Below are 24,660 nucleotides of genomic sequence, written 5' to 3' on the forward strand. Positions count from 1 at the left end.
GAGAAATCGATCAAGAAGTCTGCTATAGCTTAAGCTTTAATTGTTACTCACAGGGTGCAAGTAAGGTTACCGATACACCTAAAATATATAGCATTTATGTACACATTTTTATATCTATTTTTGATGATATTGTGTTTTAGTGGAAGGTATCTGTGTATTTTTCTTCATGTATAATTAAATGAATGAAATATGGTGAAAGGAGTGAAAAATGATCAAATTTGGAGCAAAAATGAAGAAGGTAAGAAAATAAACTGTGGTACCTAAGCACCCAAGACTGGCGCTTAAGCGCCTGGAGACAGAGAAGGTCACACTTAAGCACCGAAGACCTCACAGTTGAGCGGTGTTATAAAATCCCAGGCAGAGCTGTGGAAGATTTGATAGTTCAGTCACAGTGGGAAAGTTTATGTTTTTTTTCTGCTGTAACGGTCATTTCCGTAGTTAGGGAGTTTTATGTTAATCTCTCTGAGGCTGAGGAAGATCAAGTTATGGTGAGAGGGAAATCAATAGCTTTTTCCCCTGAGGTAATCAGTTTGTTTTACCAGCTGCCCTCGAGTTTGTTATGTTTTTATTCAAATTATAATCCTATTGAGGTAGAGTTAGATGAGATTATTTCTTCATTTACTGTGGGAAGTGGATTGTGGAAAATAACGAATGATATGAGAGTGAATTTTCCTGCGTTAAAGTTTGATGCCACGGTAAAAGCGTGACATTATTTTATTTCAACTTGTCTACTCCCTACAAATTAGTTGAGTGAAGTTACAAGAGAGAGCCATTCTGAACTACTTTATTCAGTAGTTGAAGTCGATTGATATTGGATCCTTAATATATCAATCAATCACTAGTTTTGTCAGAGCTGCCACTACTACAGGTTTGGGATTCACATCCTTAATCTTTTCTTTATGTGAGCAGACATGTGCGATATTTGATCGTTGGGAAGAGATTTTGCGGCCACTAAAGCCTATTACGAGTGTCGATGTGAAATCTTATTCTAAGCATTCTATATTTGGCTGGAGAGGAGGATCTTCAAGAGTTTTAGGTGTTTCTACTTCAAGAGCATCTACATCACAAGGTCAATCGACTAGTCCAGATTCATAGTCACAATTAATGTAGAGGATGCTCAATAACATCAACTACACTGCTGATAATGTACTGAATTTAGAGAACTATGTATGACATGTTGATACCTATATTAAGAGACATAGTGATTATGAAGAAAATGTCACACATCTTTGGAACGCCTTATCAGGGGTGACCAAAGTGTGGCATTTCATTCATATCCACATTACCCTCACTATGAGCCTACAAATTTTTAGGATGATGAATATGAGGAGGAGGAGGATTGATTTGAATTTTTTATTTTTACATTGTTAAACTTTTATGTGTTGTAGTTGTTTGGACTACTACTCTTTTACATGTTATTGTTTGTTGTAGTTGTTTGGATTGTTATTGTTATATGTGTTTTGTTGTTTTGGATATTGTTGTGATATTTAAAAAATTTGTTTTTGTTGTTGTGAGTAGTTATGTTTTGTTTTTGTGGTAGTAATTGTGTGAAAATTGTTGTTTAGTTGTATTGCATTGATTTGTGAAGAACTTATTCCAGAGATATCAGAGATATTAGGAAGGTTTTTTTTCCTTTTCTTATTTTTCAAAACAAAAAAAAAAAAAGAACTTCATGTTTAAATTTTCAATTATTTACAATTTTAATAAATTCATGACATAACAAATAATCAAAATGAATTTATGTTAGTTTGTGTTCATTTGCTTTTATATTATCCTCCATTGCATAGAATTTTGTTGAATCTCAGATATGATAAAATTAAGTTAAAACTTAAGCAATTTTTTTTTACTCCTGTTTTTAATTTTTGTACTTGTATATTTAGGATATGAAAATTCCTGTAAGCATGTTATTTTTAGTTTTCATTTCTGTCTATAAATATATAAATATATAATGCTAAAATGTTTTATTTTATTAAAAATTTAAGTTTTGGGGGGGGGGGTGTGAAAAAAAATTTTTTCAAACCTTGAATTTTATTTGTTCTCAAATGTGCTACAAATAAATTTGATTTTGATTGAAAAAAAAAATGATTATGTATGAAGTTATATTAGGGAAGCAAAATTTTAAATATAGAAATGAGTAAAAAAATTTTGTTGAAACCTATAGTGATGAAGAAAAATTTTAAGTTAAAAATTTTTAGTGTAGAAATGATAAATATTGTGTAACTATCTATAGTAGGAGAAGTTGAATTTTTTAAAATTGTAGAAGGATTAGACTTTTAATTTCAATACTAACTTTCTTTTATTAAAAATAATTTTCAAAACTATTATTATTTTTTTAAATAAAGGATATATATCAAATCTTTGCTTCAATAAAAGAAAGAGAGGAATTCAAAATCATTAAATGTCTATCCAGATATAGTAATCCTCATCTAAAAAGAAATGGAATGAAAAATAAAAAGGAATGAAAAAGAAAAATAAAAATAAAAAGAAAGATAGAGGAAATCAAAATTGAAAAAGGGAGGAGAAGCTTAAGGATTAGTGTCTAATCAAAAATTGGTTCCACATCTGATCTTTTTAAAGTATAAGACTTGAGAAACTCTTAAGCTTAAAGATATAATAGTAAGTATAATTATTCTTAATAAAAATTTTAAGTGGGGGAGATAGAATGCCTAAACCCTATGTTTGGTAAATCTACAAGTATCTCTGAACTAGATAATAACTCATATTTTCAGACTTCTTTACATTAAAGATTTCTAGACTCTAAGTTGGTCTCATTTACTAAAGTTTTTTTTCTAAATTGGACCACTATATTTATAGAGCAAAATTTTAGAATATTGTAAAGAAAATCATTTGCATAATCTGTTTATTTTGGTTTTGAAAGAATGGAGTGTCACTTGAGGACAAGTAACGTTTGAGGGATTTTTATACAACTAAAATATATAACATTTATGTACACATTTTTAAACCTGGTTTTGAGGATATTGCGTTTTAATGGAAGATATTTGAGTGTTTTTCTTTTAGGTGCAATTAAATGGATGAAATATGGTGAAATGAGTGAAAAATGATCAAATTTGGAGCAAAAATAAAAAAGGTGTGAAAATGAACTGTGGCACCTAAGGGTTCAGGAGTGATGCTTAAGCACAAGAAGACAAACAAGGTCGCGCCTAAGATCTGAAAACCTCGCGCTTACGCATCAAAGGTAGTTATGATGAAAATTCAAGGAATTTTGAACGAATTTTGAAGAGGTGTTTGAAGCAACTCTTGGTGAAAACGTGGATTACAGTTAATTGACACAAAAATACATTGAAATGGCTCTTGAAAAGAGTCAACTCTTGAAAGATTCAATGAATGTGGACACATTTTGAAGAGAGACCAAAATAACTTTTGAAAAACTATAAAAAGGAGGACTTTGATTGAATTAAGAGGAGAATACAATAGAGGAGATAGATAGAATAAATAGAAGAGATATATGAGATAGAGAGATTTTAACCCTCTAGGGTTGGCCGAATAAACTTAAAGAGGATTGTAAAAGAAATGAAGAGATTCAAAGGAACTTCAAGAGTTTTTTGGAGAGAAATTTGAGATAAGTTTTTATCTTTGTGACTGCATTATGTTTTAATTTAGATTTCTTGTGCTTATACATGATTTATACTTTTAAACTTAATTGTCGTTATGCTTTCTCCATGAATTCTAAGTAGTTCTCTTTATTTTTCATTAAAATGATAAGTAATTAAGTGTTGGATGGAAGTTGTGTGAAGTGTTGATCTATGATGCTAAAATAAGTTGTGATGATTTAATCCTTGTATTTCATTTACTTCTTAGTTTGACCAATTGAGATGCTAAAATTTGTTGTGAGAATATGTAAGATTCGTGATGGTATTGTCTCAGTCAACTAATGATAAAATCACATGAGATTGTATGGATGAGAATGTAATTCATATGTTCGAGTGCAGATAAATAGGGAAATAAACTTTGAAGGGTGAGAGTTAAAGGACTTTAGAGTGACAAACTAAAGCCCTTAATTCAGTATATTGTTTTAGGTTTTGATACTAGAAATTAGCCCCCAAGTGGAGGAAGAAGAGGAAACTCTAGAGTGAGAGCTAGTATCTTCCCTACCTAGCCCGTCTTTAGGACTATTCAAACTTTAGATTAGCCAATGTTTTTTATAGCATCTCTAGTAAGGGCAAGGAATAATATTTCTCTTATTTGACACAATACATTTTACACACATTCACAACATAATTCTTACACTTGTTACTGATTCATGATAAGGAAAAAGATAATTTATTTGTATTACTTTCATCTTACTTTCATCTTACAAAAATCTAGTTGTATTACTTTCATCTTACAAAAATCTAGTTAGATTTTGTTAGTTTTTTACTTTATTTTTAATTATCAAAATTACCTAAAAAATTGAACTTTCATTCCTACCATAGTGTCTAAAGTTTGAGTAAGTCTCTTTTTCAAAATAGAGTTTGTTATCTAATTTCTTCTTAAGAGTTTGTAGTTCTTCATGTGGGTTCGATATTTCGGAGCTTAATCAAAAAATCTAAATTACTTGATAACGATATGTATACTTGCGTAGTATCTCAATATTTAAATATAACTGTTGTACTCTTACTTGCCTCGGAACCAATTTTTTGTCATCATTGTAAAGAAAAAATATAAATAAAGAGAATTGAGAAGTTAAACCCACATACATCATAGTACTATTATGCCAGATAGGGATCAAGTTTTTGGCTTCTGTTATCAGGGAACTTACATGTAGTTCTTAGCAGTAAAGTCAGAAGTAGAAGTATATATATAAGAAAAGGGGATTAAGTTCTTGGCGCCGTTTTTAGGGAGAAAAAAGAAAATTTTAGTAAATTTTGAAGAAATATTTAGGAAAATAAATTTCTTTTTTTAGAAAGTCTTATTTAAACTTTTAGATTTATTATAGGAATATCACAGTGTTGCTTTTATATAAGTTCTTGTTTGTGTGATTTTATTTTATTTTGTAGTAATGTATGCGTAGTTCAGGTTCTAAAGGACTAGTATCTTACGGTTCTGAATAAGAAAGAACAATTAGAAAAATAAAAAAATAAAAAAAATACAAAAAAGTTCAAAAATTTCAAGAAATGACAAACCAAAATAATCAAAATGCTGAAATTAATCAAGAATTTAGACCTTTAAGAGATTATACAAACCTTACATTAGAAGAACTTTCGCGTAGTATTCAAAAACCTACTATAGTGACAAATTCATTTGAACTTAAACCTGTTATTATTCAAATGATATCAAATAATCAGTTTGGGGGGGCACCAACTTAAGATCTAAATTTACATCTTGTTAAATTTCTAGAATTGTGTGCTACATTTAATATGGTGTTTTAGATGATGTTATTAGAATTGAACTTTTCTCATTCTCACTGAGGGATAAAACTAATATATAGTTAAATTTGTTAACACCTGAATCTATCAGAACTTGGGGTGATTTAGCGCAGAAATTTCTTGCTAAATATTTTCCACCATAAAAAAACTATGAAGCTTGGAAATAATATTACATCTTTTTTGTCAGTTTGAAGAGAAATCTATTTATGAACCGTGTGAACAGTTTAAAAGCTTCTGAGAAAGTGTCCACACCATGTTGTACCAGATTGATTAATAATTCAAACATTTTACAATAGATTAGTTGGATCTCTTAGATCTATTATCGATGTCGCTGCTCTTAATTCATTGATGTCAAAACCATTTTATGACGTATATGCTTTAATTTAAGATATGACTATTAATAATTTTCAATGACCTTATGAGAGGGTAAATTCTAAGAAAGTAGTCAATATTCATGAATCTGATACTTTTGCAATGTTAGCAAATCAAGTTGTTATAATTTCAAGGAAGTTAAACCAATTTGGAATGAATTTTTCTCAACCAATTTCAATGATTGAAGAGAATTCATTAGGACGAATGGTAGATTCTTAAACATCATTAGAAACTTTGAATGTCATAAATAACAAGCCAAATAACTTATATTCAAATAATTATAACCCAGGTTGGAAAAATCATCATAACTTTAACTGGAATAATAATAATTTGGGTGGTAATAATCAGCATGGGGGAACAACCAAGTAAACTCATTGGGAAAGTGGAACAACCAAGGTAATAATAATTATAGACTTACTTATCCTCTAAGTTTTAACATTAATCTACAATTTAAGGAAAAAAAGTTGTCTATAGAAGAAGTGGTGTTACAAATGAGAAATTAGTTGCAAAGTCAATGAGCTGCAATTAGAAATATTGAGAATCAATTGAGATAAATAGTAAATTCATTAAGTAATAGATCTCAAAGAACACTTCCTAGTAATACATAGGTAAATCAAAATTATCATAATAAAGAGCAAATAAAACCTGTTCAACTTAGAAGTGGAAGAGAGTTGAAAGGTAGAGTTCAAACAGAGATTGAAGTAAAGTGAAAAGAAATTGAAGAGCCTAAACAAGACGCTCCGAAAGATTTAGAGAGACTTATTTCTCCACTAAAAATTGACTTAGAAAAACCAACAACTCCATTTCCTCAGAGACTTCATCAACAAAAGTTGGATAAACAACTTTCAAATTTTCTGAAAATCTTTAAAAAGCTTACGATTAATATTCCATTTGTTGAAGCCCTAGAACAAATGTCAAGCTATGTGAGGTTTATGAAGAATATTCTTAACATAAAAAAAAAGTTCAAAGATAACGAGACTGTTGCACTTAGTGAGGAGTACACTGCTATAATTTAGAAAAAGCTTTCTAAAAAGTTCAAAGATTCTGGTAGCTTCACAACTTCATGTGCAATAGGAGACAGATTTTATGGGAAAGCTTTATGTGATTTAAGTGCAAGCGTTAACCTTATGTCATTATTAATATTTAAAATACTTGGATTAGGAGAAATATCTCATACTACTGGAACTTTGCAGTTAGCAGATTGTTCAATAACATATCCTAAGAGAGATATAGAAGATGTTTTAGTGAAAGTGGATCAATTAGTCTTTCCTGTTGATTTTATTGTACTAGATATGGAGGAAGATAAAGAGATACCTATCATTTTGGGGAGACCATTCCTAGTCATATGAAGAGCAATTATGGATGTGCAGAAAAGGGAATTAATTATGTGTTCAATGATCAAACAATTACTTTTAATATTTCAAAATCGATGAAGTATCTTGCAAAAAGTAAAGATTATGAATGTTACAGAATGTATGGAATAAGAGATCTGAGTGAATTTCATTTCAAAGCAACGTATGAAGAGAAATCTGAAATGAAAGAGTTGGAACACGAGCAAGAAGAGGATAAAAACGTCTTAGAATGTCTTAAGGAGTACATGCTAACATCGGAGATATACTTACGTCTGTTAGTGCATCCTATCTCACAAAAATGGCTTTATCCTATTGTTAATACCTTAATCATAACAAAGTCGCGAGATAGCTTAACATTCATTGATCTTTATTATAGACAAATTGTAATTAAAATCTCTATAACATTAAAACACTTTCTCAATCTTATTAAACCTAGTAAAAAAATCAAGGAAAATGTACATGCATAGGACCCAATTCACATTTCTCACAACTAAATCTTTACATTTACATGCATATCAAATGTGCATTTTACTATCATAAAATGAATAAAATCATTATTTTCTTATGTGATATTTAAGCTTAGAGTAGTATGCATGTAAATATTAAAATATAGATGTGACATATGTAAATACATAAGAATGATGTGCCATGCATGTGGGTAGATGCCTCCATTTAACATCCACGCCAATTTGATTAGCTCGACAACAATGAGGATGGCTTCCATCAACACAAATTGAGTATTGCTTTGGCTAACAAAATTAATGAAGTTTGATTTGAACACTCAAAAAGTTCTCAATCAAATGAACAGATTTTTTGGCCAACACTTCACCCTACTTTTCACTCTCAAAATTTATGAGAGAACTCATTTCCCGGGATTCATTGCTACATAGTTGATTTTATGCTACTTAAAAATTGAGGAAATTTATGTACATACCCACCGGATTCTTTATGTATTTATTTATGTAATACCTAATTTTTTTTAGAAAAAAAAATTGATTAAAATTAATTGCAAACGTACGAACACCGAATATGCGAGTCATTAAATTCATGATCTAGACAAAACACTAAACCACCTATGATGCACAGACACTTCTGATTAAGGAGTCGTGCAGTGTTGGATACTTTTCAGATGTCAACACTCGTACTTGACACGTTCCTAACGCGTCTAATTTGAATAATATTAAAATAAAAAGGGACACATATCGGACGAAGATGTCTTAAATTAGTGAATTAAAAAATTTTAAAAATATTTTTTTAGACATCAATGATATATATTTAACTAAAAAAAAAAAAAATTAAAGATTTATTCTATCTATATGTTCAATTTATTCATTGATTTCTTTTCTCACAAACGAGCTCTGGTGGTTCGTCAATCGCTCGCCTGGGCTCATATTTTTTGTTATGGACATCTAAATTTTTAAAAGATGATGATATCAAATTTTATAATTAAAATTTAATTTAACTTAAGTTAAAATTTAATTGAGCTTATTCACAAGCTTAAATTAAACTAGCCGATTATAATTATAACTAATAAATCGATCTTATTCTATAATTTTAAATAAAATTATTTATTGATCTTCTTAACAATCTTGTTCACGGGCTTTAAATGATGTTGCTCATTAACATAACCAAATAGATGTTTAAAAATTTTATTCAATTAGTTAATCAAATAAATATAATTTAACTCTTATTAACTTATTGATTCATTTGCATCCCTACTAAATCTTTCCCATCATATTCAAAATTATGCTATTTTAAATTCTAAAAAGTGAAACATATTTTTTTTAGGGCAAATGTATAAATAAAATGACGGATATGCAAAAATTAAAATTAAGATGGATAGGAATTTAGTGGTGCCATTTTTCAGGACTTCATTCATTTCTTGAATATTAAGTGGTTGTCTCTTTGACGAGAGAAAAATTTGTGTGGATATGACGTACGCAGCTGTGTAGGTCAGGTAGATTACATGTAGAGTATTAAATATTATACCCGTGTTTTACCTCCTATAACTTATCTGTAAATAGTAAGTTTCACGTTTCTGTTTTTATATATTTGTAGATTACAGAAAATATAATGTGGATATAATTTTCAATACCCTCCATATAAGCTACATGACGTAGATGACTTTAAGCCCAAAATTTTCAAAGGATCAGATCAGAGGATCGGTAGGGTTAACTCACCTGTTGCTGCTCGGCACTATAAAGGTCGTCAATGGATTCATCGCCCCTCTGGAGCTCTGCCTAATCACGCTCCTGATAGAGACGACGGGACCGACCCATCCAACGGCTCTTATCCTCCTTTGTACACGCGTCACAATTTCCTTCTCCAGCGCCGCGATTCGAGCCTCCCCTAATCTGCAACACCAAAAGCCAAAGGAGAGGTGAGTGCTCCTCAGCAAGCAAGAGCAGAGGGGGAGAGAGAGGAGCGGGCTACTAGGGCATGGGGGGAGGGGAGTGGGTGGCGGAGCCGATGTTCCCGGATGAGGTATGGGAGTATGTCTTCTCTTTTGTGGAGGCGGACGTAGACAGGAACGCGATCTCGCTGGTCTGCCGGGGGTGGTACCGGATCGAGCGGCGGGGGCGCATCTTTGTTGGGAACTGCTACGCCGTTTCTCCGGCGATGGCTTTACAGCGTTTTCCTGAAGTCAGAGCGGTGACCATCAAAGGAAAGCCCCACTTCGCCGATTTCGATCTTGTGCCGAGGGACTGGGGTGCCGGAGCTGCTGTGTGGGTGGAGGCGTTGGCGGAGGTTTGTCCGCAGATCGAGGAGCTTAGGTTTAAGAGAATGGTGGTCACTGATGAGTGTCTTGAGCTCATCGGGAGGTCCTTTCGGAACTTCAAGGTGCTCTCACTTGCGTCCTGCGAGGGTTTCAGTACTTCTGGGCTGGCATCCATCGCTTCCAATTGCAGGTAAATGATTAGTAACGCTCGTTTTTATCTTTCACTTATTAGTTTTTTTTTTTTTTTTTTGTTTGGTTTTACTTTTTAGCGACCCATAGTCGACTAGGGTTTTCGGTGGTATGACTTGATGACTTTTAGAGGGATTTTGGAAGATAAGTAGCCATTCTTATTTTGGTTTCTTGATTGCTGGAGGTTAGGTTATCGGCAGAGCTTGAGTAAAACATGAGGGTTTCGTGCATCATTATTTTGGCATTTGGATAGATTTGTGTTCTTCTGAAAACAGACATTTTCACTTGTGCTGCTAACTTTAGTGGGCGGATTAGCTATCTAATTACTGTGAGAGCAGTTTATTAGTTTCCTGCGGAGATTATAGAGTTGTATAGATCGTGTTTTTGGATTTTTTTTCCTTCAGATTTTTTGGAGTTTCAAACTGTGAAAGATCCTGTGTTTGGAACTTGTGTTATTGAAGGAATAGCCGGGTGTAGAGAGCTCTTAAAATGTGATTTTGGATTCTGTGGTTATATGACATGATTTTTTCACTTAAATTAGTATCTCCTGTTCTCCTATCTTTATTTGGCAACTTATAGATGATGTTTGTAGTAAGTTCCACTCTTTAGCAGTGAGCTTGCCAATTTAATTTCACTATTATTCTGTGCTTCCAATTTAATTTATGGTGGAGTTTTTGGAACTGAAAATTTTCTCCTCTAACGGTTTTGAACAATAAATAACGATGAAATTCAATCTTTACATACGTGCCACCTAACTTATGCATGAAAAGGTATATGTCACTTTTTAAAAGTTAAAATGATTGGATTTTTGATGTGATAGGGAATATTTGGGTGGTAAATGCTGCATTATTATCTGTTATAACCATAGTGTTTTTCTTCCTAGCTCATTTCTATACATATATATGGGCAATATTTTTTCACCTCCACGGATGAATATGTCATGATTTTTTGCAAAATTGTGTTTTTAGATTTGCTCATTTGCAATACACTTTCTACTTTGTCAGTACCATTTTTCCTCTTTTAGATTGCTATAGCTTTGTGTGCTAGTTCTTTTGATTTTCTTTCTTTCATGGTTGTCTTTTGTGAGCAGTGTCCTTATGTATGCATCATGAGTTATGAGTTTTGTGAATTTTTTTGCAGGTCCATCTCTAGAGTATTGTTATTTGGAAACTTAGCATAAACGGCGGTTTCTCGTTATTGATGTTTGGTTGGAAATAGCTATACTGTTAGTGTATTGTTATTTTTTCTTTCGTTTTTCAAATTTCTGAAAAAATGTTATTACAGAGTTATCTTGAAATTGTTTTGTTTAGATGTGGTTTAAGTTGCAATTTCAGTTCTTTTTTTTTTTTAAAGTAACCAGACATGTGACTGTACTTACAATTTCATGCTTTGAAGATCTGGTTAATTGTTTTCAGTATGAAGTTTTTTAATCTTAATGTGAAAATTAATTGGTTATTTTGTACTATGATTTATGGCTTGTAGATTGATTTGCATGTGTTATGCTAGGTTCAAATTTCTTTCTTTCTAGTTGAGCACAAGCGTTCTTTTTTTTTGTTGCCTAGGGCTCCGTAAAAGAGTGTTTTGGTAAATTTTGTAAAACTATGGCTGTGATAACATCAATTCTTGCATGAGCTCTGCAAAAAAATTTTTACATGACATAGAATGTGTATAAATACTTATCATCGATATGGCCAGTATTCGACTTAATTTGCAATTTAACATTTTGCGTAAATTTTTTTTTTTAAACTAATGCACACACCTCTATGTTATGTGCTAGCCTTTAACTCAAGACCATGTGGGTAGAGACAAAGCTCTCATCGATTAGGCTAAACAGGCTGCACAGTATGTATCTTTTAACAGTGATAACTATCTAAATGATTATTTTGTCGATAGATATATTACTTCTTTTTCAAAAGTATCCTCCTTTTTCATTTATTTTGTAGTTTAATTTGTTCCTTATTATGTACAATGCAAAATCATAACCTCTCTCTCATAATGCATCATTCTCACAGAAACCTAAGAGAGTTGGACCTGCAGGAGAACGACATTGAGAATAATTGTAGCCATTGGCTTAGTCATTTCCCAGAATCTTTCTCGTCATTGATATCACTTAACATTGCCGGCCTTGATGGGGAGATAAATTTTTCCGTTCTTGAGCGGCTTATGCAGAGCTGCTCTAAGCTCATGACACTTAAACTCCACCAGTCCTTGCCTCTTGACCGGCTTGCTGGTATTCTCCGTAAAGCCCCACAACTGGTCAACCTGGGAACTGGCAGATTTTCAGCTGATTCTCGTCCGGACCTTTTTGCAAACCTTGAATCGTCATTTATGGAATGTAGGGGTCTGAAAAGCATATCTGGTCTTTATGATGCTGTTCCTGCATATCTTCCAACTATCTACCCCGTTTGTGATGGGCTTAGCTCTCTAAATCTGAGCTATGCTAACCTGCAAAGTGCTGAACTTATAAAGCTGATTACACGGTGTAAAAATCTCCAGCGTTTATGGGTATGAAATCATTATCAGCTTGCTGTATTTAACTTCTTCACAGCATGAAACTTTGGTTAAAAATATTGGGAAATTTACATACATATCACACCATTCTTATGTATTTGCATATCTAACACCCAAAGTTTGATGTTTACACTTAAGACACCTTGGTGCCATAAATCTATGCGTGAAAAGGTGTATTTCACTTTTAAAAAGGTAGTGTGTGGTATTTTTTATGTGATATTAACGATTTAAGTGGTATGTATGTAAATATGAATGTTTAGGTGTTAGATATGTAAATACATAAGAATTGTGTGGTACGAATGTGATGGCCTAACAAAATTTGTTTGATTATTTTCGATTTTGCTCGACTCCAGTCTTCTTTCACAATAGTGTCATCATTTTTCCACGTGCCAATGATGAAGCTATTGCTATAAACTGTAAAAAAATCAATGAAATGTCTTTTTTAGGTCATGGACTTAATCGAGGACGATGGTCTTGAAGCCGTTGCATCATCTTGCAAGCTTCTCCAAGAGCTTCGAGTCTTTCCCTTTGATCCTTACGATCTAGAACCTGTTTCTCTTACCGAGCGTGGGCTTGTGAGCATCTCTGCCGGTTGCCCGTTGCTTCGCTCTGTGCTCTACTTCTGCCGACAAATGACAAACAACGCACTCATCACCGTTGCAACAAACTGCCCAAATTTAACGTGTTTTCGACTTTGCATCCTCGAGCCACAAACCGCCGATCATCTCACCGATCAACCACTCGATATTGGATTCAGTGCCATCGTCAAATCATGCAAGGAGCTCCGACGCCTTTCCCTCTCTGGCCTCCTAACCGACCAAGTCTTCGAAAGCATCGGTGCACACGCAAATAAGGTTAAAATGCTGTCGGTTGCCTTTGCTGGAAAGAGCGATGCAGGCCTACATTATATTCTATCAGGTTGTAGAAGTCTAAAAAAATTAGAAATTCGGGATTGTCCTTTTGGGGATAAGGCTCTTTTGGCCAACATGGCGAAGCTGGAGACAATGCGATCCCTTTGGATGTCATCGTGCTCTGTGAGTTTGGGGGCTTGTAGATTACTGGCTCGGAGAAAGCCGAGGCTGCGACGAGAGGCGAGGAGGGTCAGTGGGTTCAAGGCGCGATGACTCCCCCGTCGAGAAGCTTTATATATACAGAACGGTTGCCGGTCCGAGGTCTGACGTGCCAAATTGTGTTTGGACGATATAGAGGTATTTATATTTTGGTGCGTTTGCATACAACCACTTAATTCCTCGTATTTACTTATCTAACACCTAAGCCTTTTTTTTTAACCTTTATACCATCCAAATTTTTTATATTATATTAAAAATTCCACAATTTTAACTTTTAAAATGTCAAATGCACCTTGTCATCCATATTTAAAGCGGTATGTTTGTAAAAATAAATGTTTAGGTGTAGATATGTAAATCTACCTTATATTTTTCTTTTCTCTTGCTATATTTTTCTTCAGAAGTTGGATTAAAGGTTGATTTTGATATGGAGAGATAGAATTTTCTGCTTTTCCAGGTTTTATTTTGTGTAGCCATGAAGACTAGAGCCTCAGTTTTAAAGCAGTGGTGTCAAATTGAAATAAGGAGAATGTATTCACTTATAATGATATTGTATTATGGTTTAGTGAGGAGCTGTCTTAATGGATTTGCTGGTCGGCCAATAGTTTAATGTAAATGAGCTGTCTTTTAATTTCCTTAGGTAGTCTATTTGCCAAATCTCTTGTATTTCTCTTTATAGTTTTGCATTTTTCTTCGACTAATGTCAAATCTATCGTATTGTTGGAAGTTATGTGCTAATTCTGTCAAAAATCCCTGTCAACTGTGGATGGAATGAACTTTATTGACTGCTTCAGTGATGCTATTAGTTTTTCAGCTTCTTGTGGTAAAATATGTTCTGAAATTGACACAATAAAGCATAGGAAATATCTTACTCTTAAGTTTTGTGATTTGTTGTAGTAAACCTTGTATGAACTGAATTTCAGGCTTTTGTTGATAGGTTTATCTATTCGGAAAGTGTCAAAATTGTCCACTCTGTAGAATGTCATTTTAGCTCAAAGTCTATAAAAGTATCAATTTAGTCCTTGGAGTCTTTTAATATTAGGCTGAAATTTCAGCCTCAGTTTTTAAGTGTCTGGGAGAGTAATTTTGCCCTTGTATTAGACTCTGGGACTAAAATAGCCAGTGAGGGGACTATTTTGATACTTAACCCCTACCTATTATTGGAGAGTTGGTTTTCAAGAAAGAGTCAAAATTGATCTTTTGACCCTTCGGAAGAGGTCATTTTACTCCCAAAATTTATAAAATTATCTATTTAATCCGAAGGCTTTTTTAATATGGGTTGAAATAAACTTCAATGAAGATTTTTTTAGCCCCCATTAAAATGTCTTGGGATTAACTAAGCATTATTAGAAACTCTAGGACTGAAATGATCTTTATGTAAATAGCCAATGGACTATTTTAGCACTTTACTGTTGGTTTTCTATTTTTTTGCTTCTGAGTCGTTGCTGGATCCAGTTTTTATAGTTGAATCATCCGCAATGATAGAGGTCATTGCTGTCTATTGTTAGGAAAATTTTGTAGAAGTTTATATACCTACCCCCCAAAATTCATATGTATTTCCTGTGTATTTTACATTTATATCACTCAAATCTTTCGTATTGCATCAAAAAAGGAACTAGCTTTTAACTTCTAAGAAGTGAAAATACATCTTTTCATGCATGGGTAAGGTGCACTATGTGAAAAGAATTGTAGTTTAGGTGTCAAATCTTCTCATTTTTTTTATTTGAAAACCAACTCTATTGATATTTTGATGGAATTTTGTGCATTTTAGCTCTTTGCAATTAGATTAATAAGAAATGAATAGTTGTAAGCAAATTGTTATTAGTTTCCAGATTGTATGGAGAACAGTCCATCACTCGTAGCAGCTTTTCAATAACTCAATTTTACCCTCAACTAACTTTAATTATTTACAATTATAAAAAGAGATTCGTTGTAATGTAATGTAAGTACAGGAGTTGCCCATGTCCAATCAAGCTAAGATAGCCTGCTTAGCATCTAGAGTCAATGGCTTTTGCAATTTTTTTTCTTATTTCCCATGTATCTAAATATCTAACATAAATTTCAATTTTTACATGCATGCCTTCAAATTTCTGCCCCCAAATATCTTCTTCAAAGAAACCCAAATTCAAGGAATCCAATTGAGGAAAAACAACCTAACAATTTCATTGCAAATGGTAGGTAAAGACCAAACTAATACACAAAATTGTCTCATTCTTTGATGATCGAGAACTTCAATTTTGCAAGCAAAGCAGGAGTATAAAGACAACGAAAAGAAGAGAGATTTACATTTTAATATCTAAACATGCCATGGAATTGTTAAGTCATTAAATACGGGATTAGCAAAGTAATCCTTCCAAGAATTCAGTTCTACTAAACTTAAAGAGGAGAGATTATGCAAGTTTTGATTATTTATTATATTTTGACTTTGTGTATTCCTGTAATAAAGTCAAGCTTGATTACGGAGTCAAAAGGTAATAAATCATCACAATTTACACAAGAAGGATGTTCCAAAAGATGTATTCATTACGCCTTTGTGCCTTAATTAAGTCAAGATTGTTTGGCTATAAATCAATTGCTACTAACTTCTATAAGCAAAAAAAAAGAAAAAAGAAAAAAATGGTTGATGGTATGCAGAATATAGTTCTATTGATGAGCACAAAGCTGAATTAGGGCTGTCAAAAAAAGGAGCTAATTGACCAACAAATTATCTTCGGCTTTGTTCTTTAAGCAAATATGACGAACACAAATAATGTTTTGAAATTAATTTATTACAAGTTGGGATATGTTCGAGCTTTTATTTGTTTGTGTTCGACTCATTTTAGTTCGAATTAAATAAAAAATATTATTATGTTATTTTTATATTAATTTTGTTATGCTAGAAAAAATACAGTTTTTTTACATTACGACTAATGGGATTTGATACTATATTGTAGGTACATGTCTTATAGTATATCTATACAAGTTTAGTAACATATAGATACATATTGTTTTATTTTCGTGCATTAATTTTAATTATAGGTTCTGTGTGACTATTAAGCTGTGATTGTTCACTTATGGTTGTTTTACATATTTTTACGGAAGGGTAGGATCTAATGGAGTGAGCTGATAATACTTGTTGATAGTGGTATATTTTGAATATGTATTTTGTGATCATAATAAATTCATATGTTTGTTGGAATTATTAAAAAATCATAACCAATGTTTATAAATATTTTGGATGTAAAAAATTTCGATGTATATAAAAATAATAGAACGATGTGATCTTTAGTTTTATTTTATACATTTACCTGTGATTTAGCGACTTTGTGATTTGAAGATAAAATAATATGCATCTATAAAAGGAATTTCTTCCAAATAGATATTGGGCTAAATAATCTTTTGAGAACTCAACTTGGTATGATATAGTCTTATATGGGTTATATCGGATCGCAACATGAGCTAACCCCAAAAAAAGGCAACCCATGTTGCCGCAGTTGCTAGATATCCCAAGTGATAGTTCAACTTTTTGGTAGTTATTACTGAGAAGGATTTAATATGTCATATATTGCACTTAGGGTTGGATCCTCTGAGCATACTTATTTATCGACTACGTCCAGTCGAGTGCAATAAGTGGGATAAACATAATCAGGTTTAATGGTTCGAGATTTGGTTCGTGATAATACCCGTCTATAGGTAATTCCAGGTATAATCATGCCAATATATATATATATATATGTATTTGAATGATGTTTGTTTTAGGATTGCATGAATTGAATTTGATCATAAATTTTATACCGTGACATTCTTAAAGCAAGCAGATAATTTTATTTTAATAGCAATTTTTTTCCTGATTTCCTTCTAATTTTTTATTTATAATCATTGTATTTTCTATTAGAAAATTTGTGTGTATATTTTATTTTTAAGGACTTGCATTGTTTTAAGTAGTTTGCATTGTTTCAAGTAGAGTTTAATGTGGAAGATTTAGATTAACACCACTCAATTGTCACATATTTACATATCTAACACCTAAACTTTAGTTTTTACATGTATACCACCTTACCTATGCATGACAAGGTGCATTTCACCTAAAAATTAAAATAATGGTATTTTTGTGATAGGAAAATTTGGGTGATATAAATATAAGAAGTGAAACTTAGGCGTTAGTTATGTAAATACTAAGAATTGGGTGCCATGTTATGTAAATTTGCCTTCATAATTTTGCATTGATACGACTAATTAATAACAAATTTGGCCCACATTAATTGAAGTAGATGATGTGACAAGAAAACCATTATAAGAGCAAACCAGCAAAAAGTGAACAGTGAAACATACCATACTGGCCCAAAATCCTGAAGCCATAACAAAATGCAATCATCTGATATGAGGAGAAAATAAAAAGGCATACTATCAATTCTCGTTGTATTAAATAAAAAAAAAAATTATAGTTCCGTATTAAAATCAAAATTCACTAAATATACAAGAAAAAAAAATGTAATATAAACTCTACGGAAAAAATTTGGGTACGTAAGACGTACGCAGCGCTGCGTACGTAGGTATGTTACAGTGAGGGTATCGGGGGGCTATATCCCCGTTATACCCTTTGTAACCTACTGTAACGTACATGTAACCTACAAATATATGAAAGCAGAAAAGCGGAACTTACTAGAAGATACATGTAGATTACAGGGAGGTTACAGGAGCTATAACGCGATTATAATCCCCCAACACCTCCCTGTAATCTACTGACGTATGTCTTAGGTACGCAAATTTTTTCCAAACTCTACAGGGTAAAACCATTTGGCATTGCTCCACCTTTAGCGGTTCGTTTCTGCTGCTCATTATCATAATGGGCAAAGGCAGCATCTAGAGCCTGTTCCACATGCAGCAAGCTCAAAATGTTGAAATCCGTGACGTCGTTAAGCAGTATAAGCGATAATTTTAATAAAAATATCAACAATATGATAGTAGGGTAGCATGCAAAAAAAAAAAGTTTATACTGTTAACTAAGTGAGCTACAAGCTCCAACTATGAATATTTTCTTTTTTTATTTAAACATTACAATGTTAACTCTCCCATGTTTTGTGGAACTAATTGAGCAATGAGAATGACTACCTTAATGGGAAATTAGATTGTGTTGTGAGGACTTGGCTTATACAAATCGATCAACATATTATAAACTTAATTATATTACAATTTTAACAAATAAATAAACAAATTTAACATACATACTACATTATTATATCATTTTAAGCCATTAAAATAATTTTAAGATTTATTACATCATCCGGTTCAATCCCAATTCAACTTTTAAACTTTGAACCTTTTCTCATACTGGATTAGATGTTCAATCTGATTTTGAAATCTTATTTGAAATTGGAAGCTTACTTGCAAAAAAGTCAAGAAAAGGAAGTGTTCAAGCATATAATTTCTACGAGATCGTAAAATGCGTAGTTTTAGATTAAGTTGGATAAAAGGCGAGGCAAGTAAAATGCTGCTTGCTAATAACATATAAGGAACAGGCTAACATAATAAAACTTATTAGAGCTATATATATATAGATTTATGTCGTTATCAAACAAAAATGTTCAAAAGTGAAAGCTTAATTTGGAATAATATGATTGCTTCTTAGTCGAAAAACTCTAAGCATACCATCAGAATGTGATATTTAATAAACTTAAATAATAAATGAATTTTTTTTCCCAATCTAAGAGGCGTTAACAGTTAATCTAGGGCATCAAATTGTTGCAGGAAATGTAATAAGAATTTATTAGCCGTGCAAACAAGTTAGAATGCCTACTCAACGTTTAAATTCTTGAGAGATTATAAATTAGAGAAAATAGTAGTTGATTATATGTAGAGAAGATAGTACCTGCAGCATAGGCTGAACAAGGAGAGATACGAGATGTCGATAATCTGACTGCACCGATTCCTTAATTTCCTGACAATTCAAGGAAACGCTTAGATTACACTGTCCATAAAGAGAAAAATGAACAGAAAAAACCACTTTTAAACTCATTGAAACATCGCTTGATGAGCACGGCACTTGTGATCATTTCAATTAAAACACAATTTTTTTTGGTTTCATTAGCACAAGTTAAAATCAGCAATCTCCAGTTTTAAGGACACATAACAACAAAACTTCACATCAATTGGCAAAGGGAGGAAGTACTAATGATGAAAGGCGTATGATTCGATAGCAACATCATGTTAAAAGTAGAGCTGACATTAAATGAGTAGTTTAAAGAAAACTATCACATATAAACTCAATTAAAAATATAACACGCAATCAACTTCATTTCAAGGAGAAAAGACTTACTTTTTAAATGATCTAGTTTTTTCATTGATCACCATAACATTGTTCACTTGCCCTTTTGATAAGATCCAAGATGATTTTTCAAAAAAAATTAGACAGAAATAATATATGTTTTATTTTGTCGAAAACAAATCAACGATCACAGGTCCAAATATATAAATGATAAGCACTTACAATTCGAGAGATAGACGATCTCTTTCAAATCTTACAATTTGAGAGGTAGAAAATCTCTCCCAAACCGTAACCCTAAGACTCAAAGATAACAATCTCATGCATAACCCTAAGACTAAACATATTAGCCATATTTATACTACACAATACTAAATAACAAAAACTAAATTGCTCTTAGGGACCGGTGTAACTCCTTCCACAAAGACACATTAACCTCAAGGTAAGGAAAAAAAAGAAACTGCTGTTGAATAACGTTGTGTGGCTCTTTGCTCATAAACTGGCTCAAGTCTGCTTAATGTGATCAGCACTGACACAATCGTCATAGTCTTCGTCAACTTCTCAAAAGTCTAGGTCATTACTTTCTCCCACTGAAAGTTATCCTCTCTCAATTTCTTCGTCCACGGCCACACAATTGAATTAAAATCCTTCATGAATTTCTTATAGCATCTTGTAAGTCCCATAAACCTTCCAGCCCCTTCTAGGTCTTACGTGGTGGCTGGCCCCTTATCCACCACCTTTGATGGATCCGCTAACAATGAAGCAACAACTTCTTATCTTTCTCCTGAAACTCCAAGGTCGAAGTTTTCAATTCATCTTACTCTCCCTACGGATTGCAATCATTTCATGCCCAATAGCACGTCAATTCTCCCTAAATGTAAGGAAAGAAAATCATCTATCACCTGGATGTTTGGCAACGTTAAAATCACTCCTTTACAAACTCTCCTATTCTTCTCCACATGTCTTGTCCCCATCATTACTCCTAACTATCCTATGTTCACCATCTCAAGTGTAATAACCAGTTTTGAGATATTGGATAAAAAATTTCGACAACCTAAAATATATCCCAAACTTCGGATCCCTTGGATTTCAATCGAAATAATTTTATAAATTGTACATAAAAATCGATCAATTTGATATATAATACTATATGTAAATTTTAAATGAATTGAAAGTTATAAAAATCAAAATTTACAAGTTCATTAAACATAATTAAGCCTTAATGAATCCTCAATCTTGCATTATTGTTTCCAACTGCCTCTCCCTTCATTATATTCGTTGGGTCGATTAAAGAGGGGTTCCAGAGCAATCGATTTTCCTCTTCTCCTCTCGATTCCGTCATAAGTCCTCCATCTCGATTCATAAGTGTTGAACGTGGTTTGCGAGCTCCGTAAGAGTTTTAGCACAATAACATAAAGGAAAGATGAGTTTCAGAAGATAGACTGAGGAGCGAAGATATTTGGCAACTTTGGAAAGGCGAACACGTGCCGAGAAGCCTATTTGAGGTAAGATTGTTGCTTTTGGATGTGAGCCAAAAATTTATAAATCCTAATATATTTACATATTCTATGTTGTTTACTTGAGGCGGCAAATTCGAGGCAATCGTGTGAAAGCAATTTGTATGACGACTCCATAAATTTCCGATAAAATAATTCTAAGTTAAGGATTAATTCAAGTATCAAAAATTACTTAAATCTTAAAGTTTAATATTATGTTTTATAGGTTATTGAGATCAATAGTAATGGTATCCAACGGTCAACTAATTACTCTTGTGGCAATTGGGGTGAGTAATTATATTTCAAAATTTCAGTAATCTTCTTTATTTAAAAATACATGTTGATTTATATGTATGCTTTAGATCGGCTAGAATCATATTACAATATCTTCATCTTGTGAGAAAATAAATGTATGACAGAAAAGATATACAATGTATGATATAAAAAATGTGCCTGAAAGAAATATATATATATTTTTGGACGATGAAATTGATCTCGCCCAAAAATAGGGGGGCAGCTGATACGCCACTAACAAATTTTCATTATCCGACATAAATTTCGAGGCATGACACAAATCTCGAGATTACATTTTAAGCAGAAAATATTCAAATCTTGATAAAGAGTTATCCAGAGCTCCGATTTCAGCAAACTTATAGTCAAACTGATCAGCTCGATGAAACAGGCCTAATGATATGAAAATCAGTCTAATCCGAGTCAAATCAAGATGGGATCAAATCATTAAACCACACTTGGAGGATTTTCAGAGGCATTTGAAATGTTAAACGGATGTCGAATCTAGCAAGTTTATAGTTGAATCCCGCGTCTCGACAAGACGAATCCAACGAGCCCAAGATTGCTCAATTCTGGCATTATTAAGACACTCAAATGTCCATCAAACGTCATCTGATTGAGGAATGCCCTCTGAGCAGTCCTTTTCGAACTCGAAATGGTTCATATTCCAGCATTAATTGCATTCAAAACATTATAAATAGAATCTCACCCCTCACATGAAAGGGGGAGATTTGAGAGAGAACTTGAGGCTTTGAGAAAGAGCTCAAGTCCAACATTATCTCGACCACTGCCGGCCACCGTCGACCACCGTCGACCACCCACCGTCTGCGACAACCGCCGACCTCCGTTGACCACCACCGACCATCATCGATTGTCGTTGACTATCGTTGATCATCGCCGACCTCCATCAACCACCGCCAACTAGATGTTGTTAGCTAACGTTGTACCTTCGAAAATCTAGTAACTCTTTCCCGTCTGTAGGACAAGGGGTCGTTGTAATCATCAACATATAGTAAATTTTTATAACTGTGTCAGACCCCGTAGTTTTTTTCCTTTACGAGTTTTCCACATAAAAACCTCGTGTCATCACTGGTTGTTTTCACTTTCATCTGAGTGTGTGTTGAATCCTCGTGCAACGCTAAGACGATAATCAATTACTCTACCGCCACGAATTTTCTAGCACGCAAGATACATGATATTTATAATATGTATGATATGAAAGACAGACGTCTTAGAAAACATATATGCATAAAGCATGATAGAAAATATATGCATGTCATAAAAAATGCATGAGATAAAAGATACACATGATATAAGAGGTATGTAAAATGAATAGTTGCACAACATAGTAAGAATAAATATGCATGTTATTATATGCATAAAAATGTCTCAAAATAATGTATGTATGAAGAATGAATTAATTTATATATGAATGTTTGTATGTGTATGTTCAGAGGAGAATTTCACCCCCTAAAGGTATAAATATGAACACCAACTTACCCGCATGCGTAAAGTTTTTCTATCACCCCATACAATTGTAATAGTCAGTTTACTAAACATTGTGCCGACAAGACAATATCGGTCAGGGCGAGTAGACCAGAGTCTACCTCCCCGGACAAATGTAATGTTAACATTACTAACCGTTGTGCCGACGGGATTATATCGATCAAGGGCAAGTAAGGGCCTTTTCACCTTAGAAAATTGCGATGTGTAAATCGCTAACTGTTGTACCGATGAGAGCCACAGGGCAAGATCAAACATAGTATAAGATTTCTTATAGACCCACATACATATTGAATTATTTTCATTGAATAAACAATATAGAAGTGTGATTACTCATGTGTTATTTTTAGATAACCTATTACGTTGCTTTAATATTAATATTAGGTTTTAAATATTTGAACAAGATGAAAATAAGATGAGCAAATGTATATAGAAGACGAGAACAACCAAAAAATTATAATCCTTATTAATTTTTATTGCTTTCTTTAATGATTCTTTCATGTATTATTTGAATATTAAATTGTTAGTAATAGAATTAGAATAACAGATAACTGATTTCCACCATCCAATCACTTGTTCCCATCTTGCTTAACTCCAAGTCTCGGGCCATGTCATGAGATCAAGGCCCAAGTGCTTCGCTATTTTTTTTTATCCTTTATCAATTGATTCACTATTTGAGTAGAGTTGAAGTTGGAGATGACCCCACTATCTATTAACAAAACTACGTTATGCTCTCTAATCTACCCCTGAAGTTTCATAGTGTGGTTCGGTGTTAATCTCACCACTAATTTCAATAAGACTTTTGCCCATGCAAGTGAGGGTGTTCATCCTCCTCCGCCACAACCTTCTCTGTTTCTGCATCCCCTGCCTCCTCGTGTCACACTGAGAATCTGCAATGTCCAATCCTTAGAACGGTATTCAGAAAAAAAACTTCTTATCACACCAAAAACATAAACCCATAGCTAGCTTCTCCAAAATATGTCTCTGTAAGGCGTTTGAGTGTTGCCCCCAGTCGTGACCTTTCATTTTTGCTCTGTAGAGCCTCCCTCAAGACTTCCAGTATTTAAGCTTTTAGTATCGTTGTGGTTGTAGCGGTTCGATATGGTGCTCCACCTGTGCTACTCTTATTAACATGTTTCATTGCATTTTTATTTTCAACCAACTGCGTTAATTCCATAGTTTCCCCTAATTCTTGCAATCTCAATAGATGAAGCGATGCTTGAATGTCTAGTTTCAACCCTTTCAGGAAGTTGCCTTCCAACGCTTCTCCTGATATCCCTCTCTAACGGTCAGATTGCATCTCAAGTTTTTTCTTATACTCAATGGTGTATCCTTCATGGACCAATGCAAAAAAATGCCCATGCAAATTCCCTTCCTGTGTGGTTCTGACGCATTCCAACAATCGATGCTTAAATTCTTCTCATGTTCGGATTAACTGACGTTTTCTCCATTAAAACCATGCTAGTGCTTTTCCTTCCAAACACGAAATCGCAACCTTCGATTTTTCATCCTCCACCAGCCCATTAAAAACAAAGTATCTCTCCACACAAAAA

The 24,660-nt window shown here is 33.1% G+C and overlaps 2 protein-coding genes across 2 annotated transcripts in view; one reads left to right on the forward strand and one right to left on the reverse strand.

Moving 5' to 3' along the window:
• Nucleotides 1–9,302: 9,302 nt before the first annotated feature.
• On the forward strand, nucleotides 9,303–14,306 carry LOC110029067 (transport inhibitor response 1-like protein Os05g0150500). Its single transcript, XM_020731183.1, is given in 5 exon segments — nucleotides 9,303–9,999; nucleotides 12,011–12,503; nucleotides 12,956–13,590; nucleotides 13,592–13,717; nucleotides 14,034–14,306. Coding segments are annotated over 4 exon segments (1,722 nt in total). The 5' UTR covers nucleotides 9,303–9,529; the 3' UTR covers nucleotides 13,716–13,717; nucleotides 14,034–14,306.
• Nucleotides 14,307–18,037: 3,731 nt separating this feature from the next.
• LOC110029071 (probable RNA polymerase II transcription factor B subunit 1-1) overlaps nucleotides 18,038–24,660 on the reverse strand; it is a 62,319-nt gene continuing 55,696 nt past the window's right edge. The window contains exons 19-21 of the mRNA XM_020731189.1: nucleotides 19,425–19,493; nucleotides 18,342–18,425; nucleotides 18,038–18,241 (exon numbers count right to left, since the gene is read on the reverse strand). Of these exons, the coding sequence (XP_020586848.1) occupies nucleotides 18,236–18,241; nucleotides 18,342–18,425; nucleotides 19,425–19,493 (159 nt within the window). The 3' untranslated portion in view covers nucleotides 18,038–18,235. The remainder of the gene's footprint in view (nucleotides 18,242–18,341; nucleotides 18,426–19,424; nucleotides 19,494–24,660) is intronic.

The sequence above is a fragment of the Phalaenopsis equestris genome, unplaced genomic scaffold (assembly GCF_001263595.1).
Source record: "Phalaenopsis equestris unplaced genomic scaffold, ASM126359v1 Scaffold000545, whole genome shotgun sequence".
In the NCBI taxonomy this organism is placed as follows: Eukaryota; Viridiplantae; Streptophyta; class Magnoliopsida; order Asparagales; family Orchidaceae; genus Phalaenopsis; species Phalaenopsis equestris.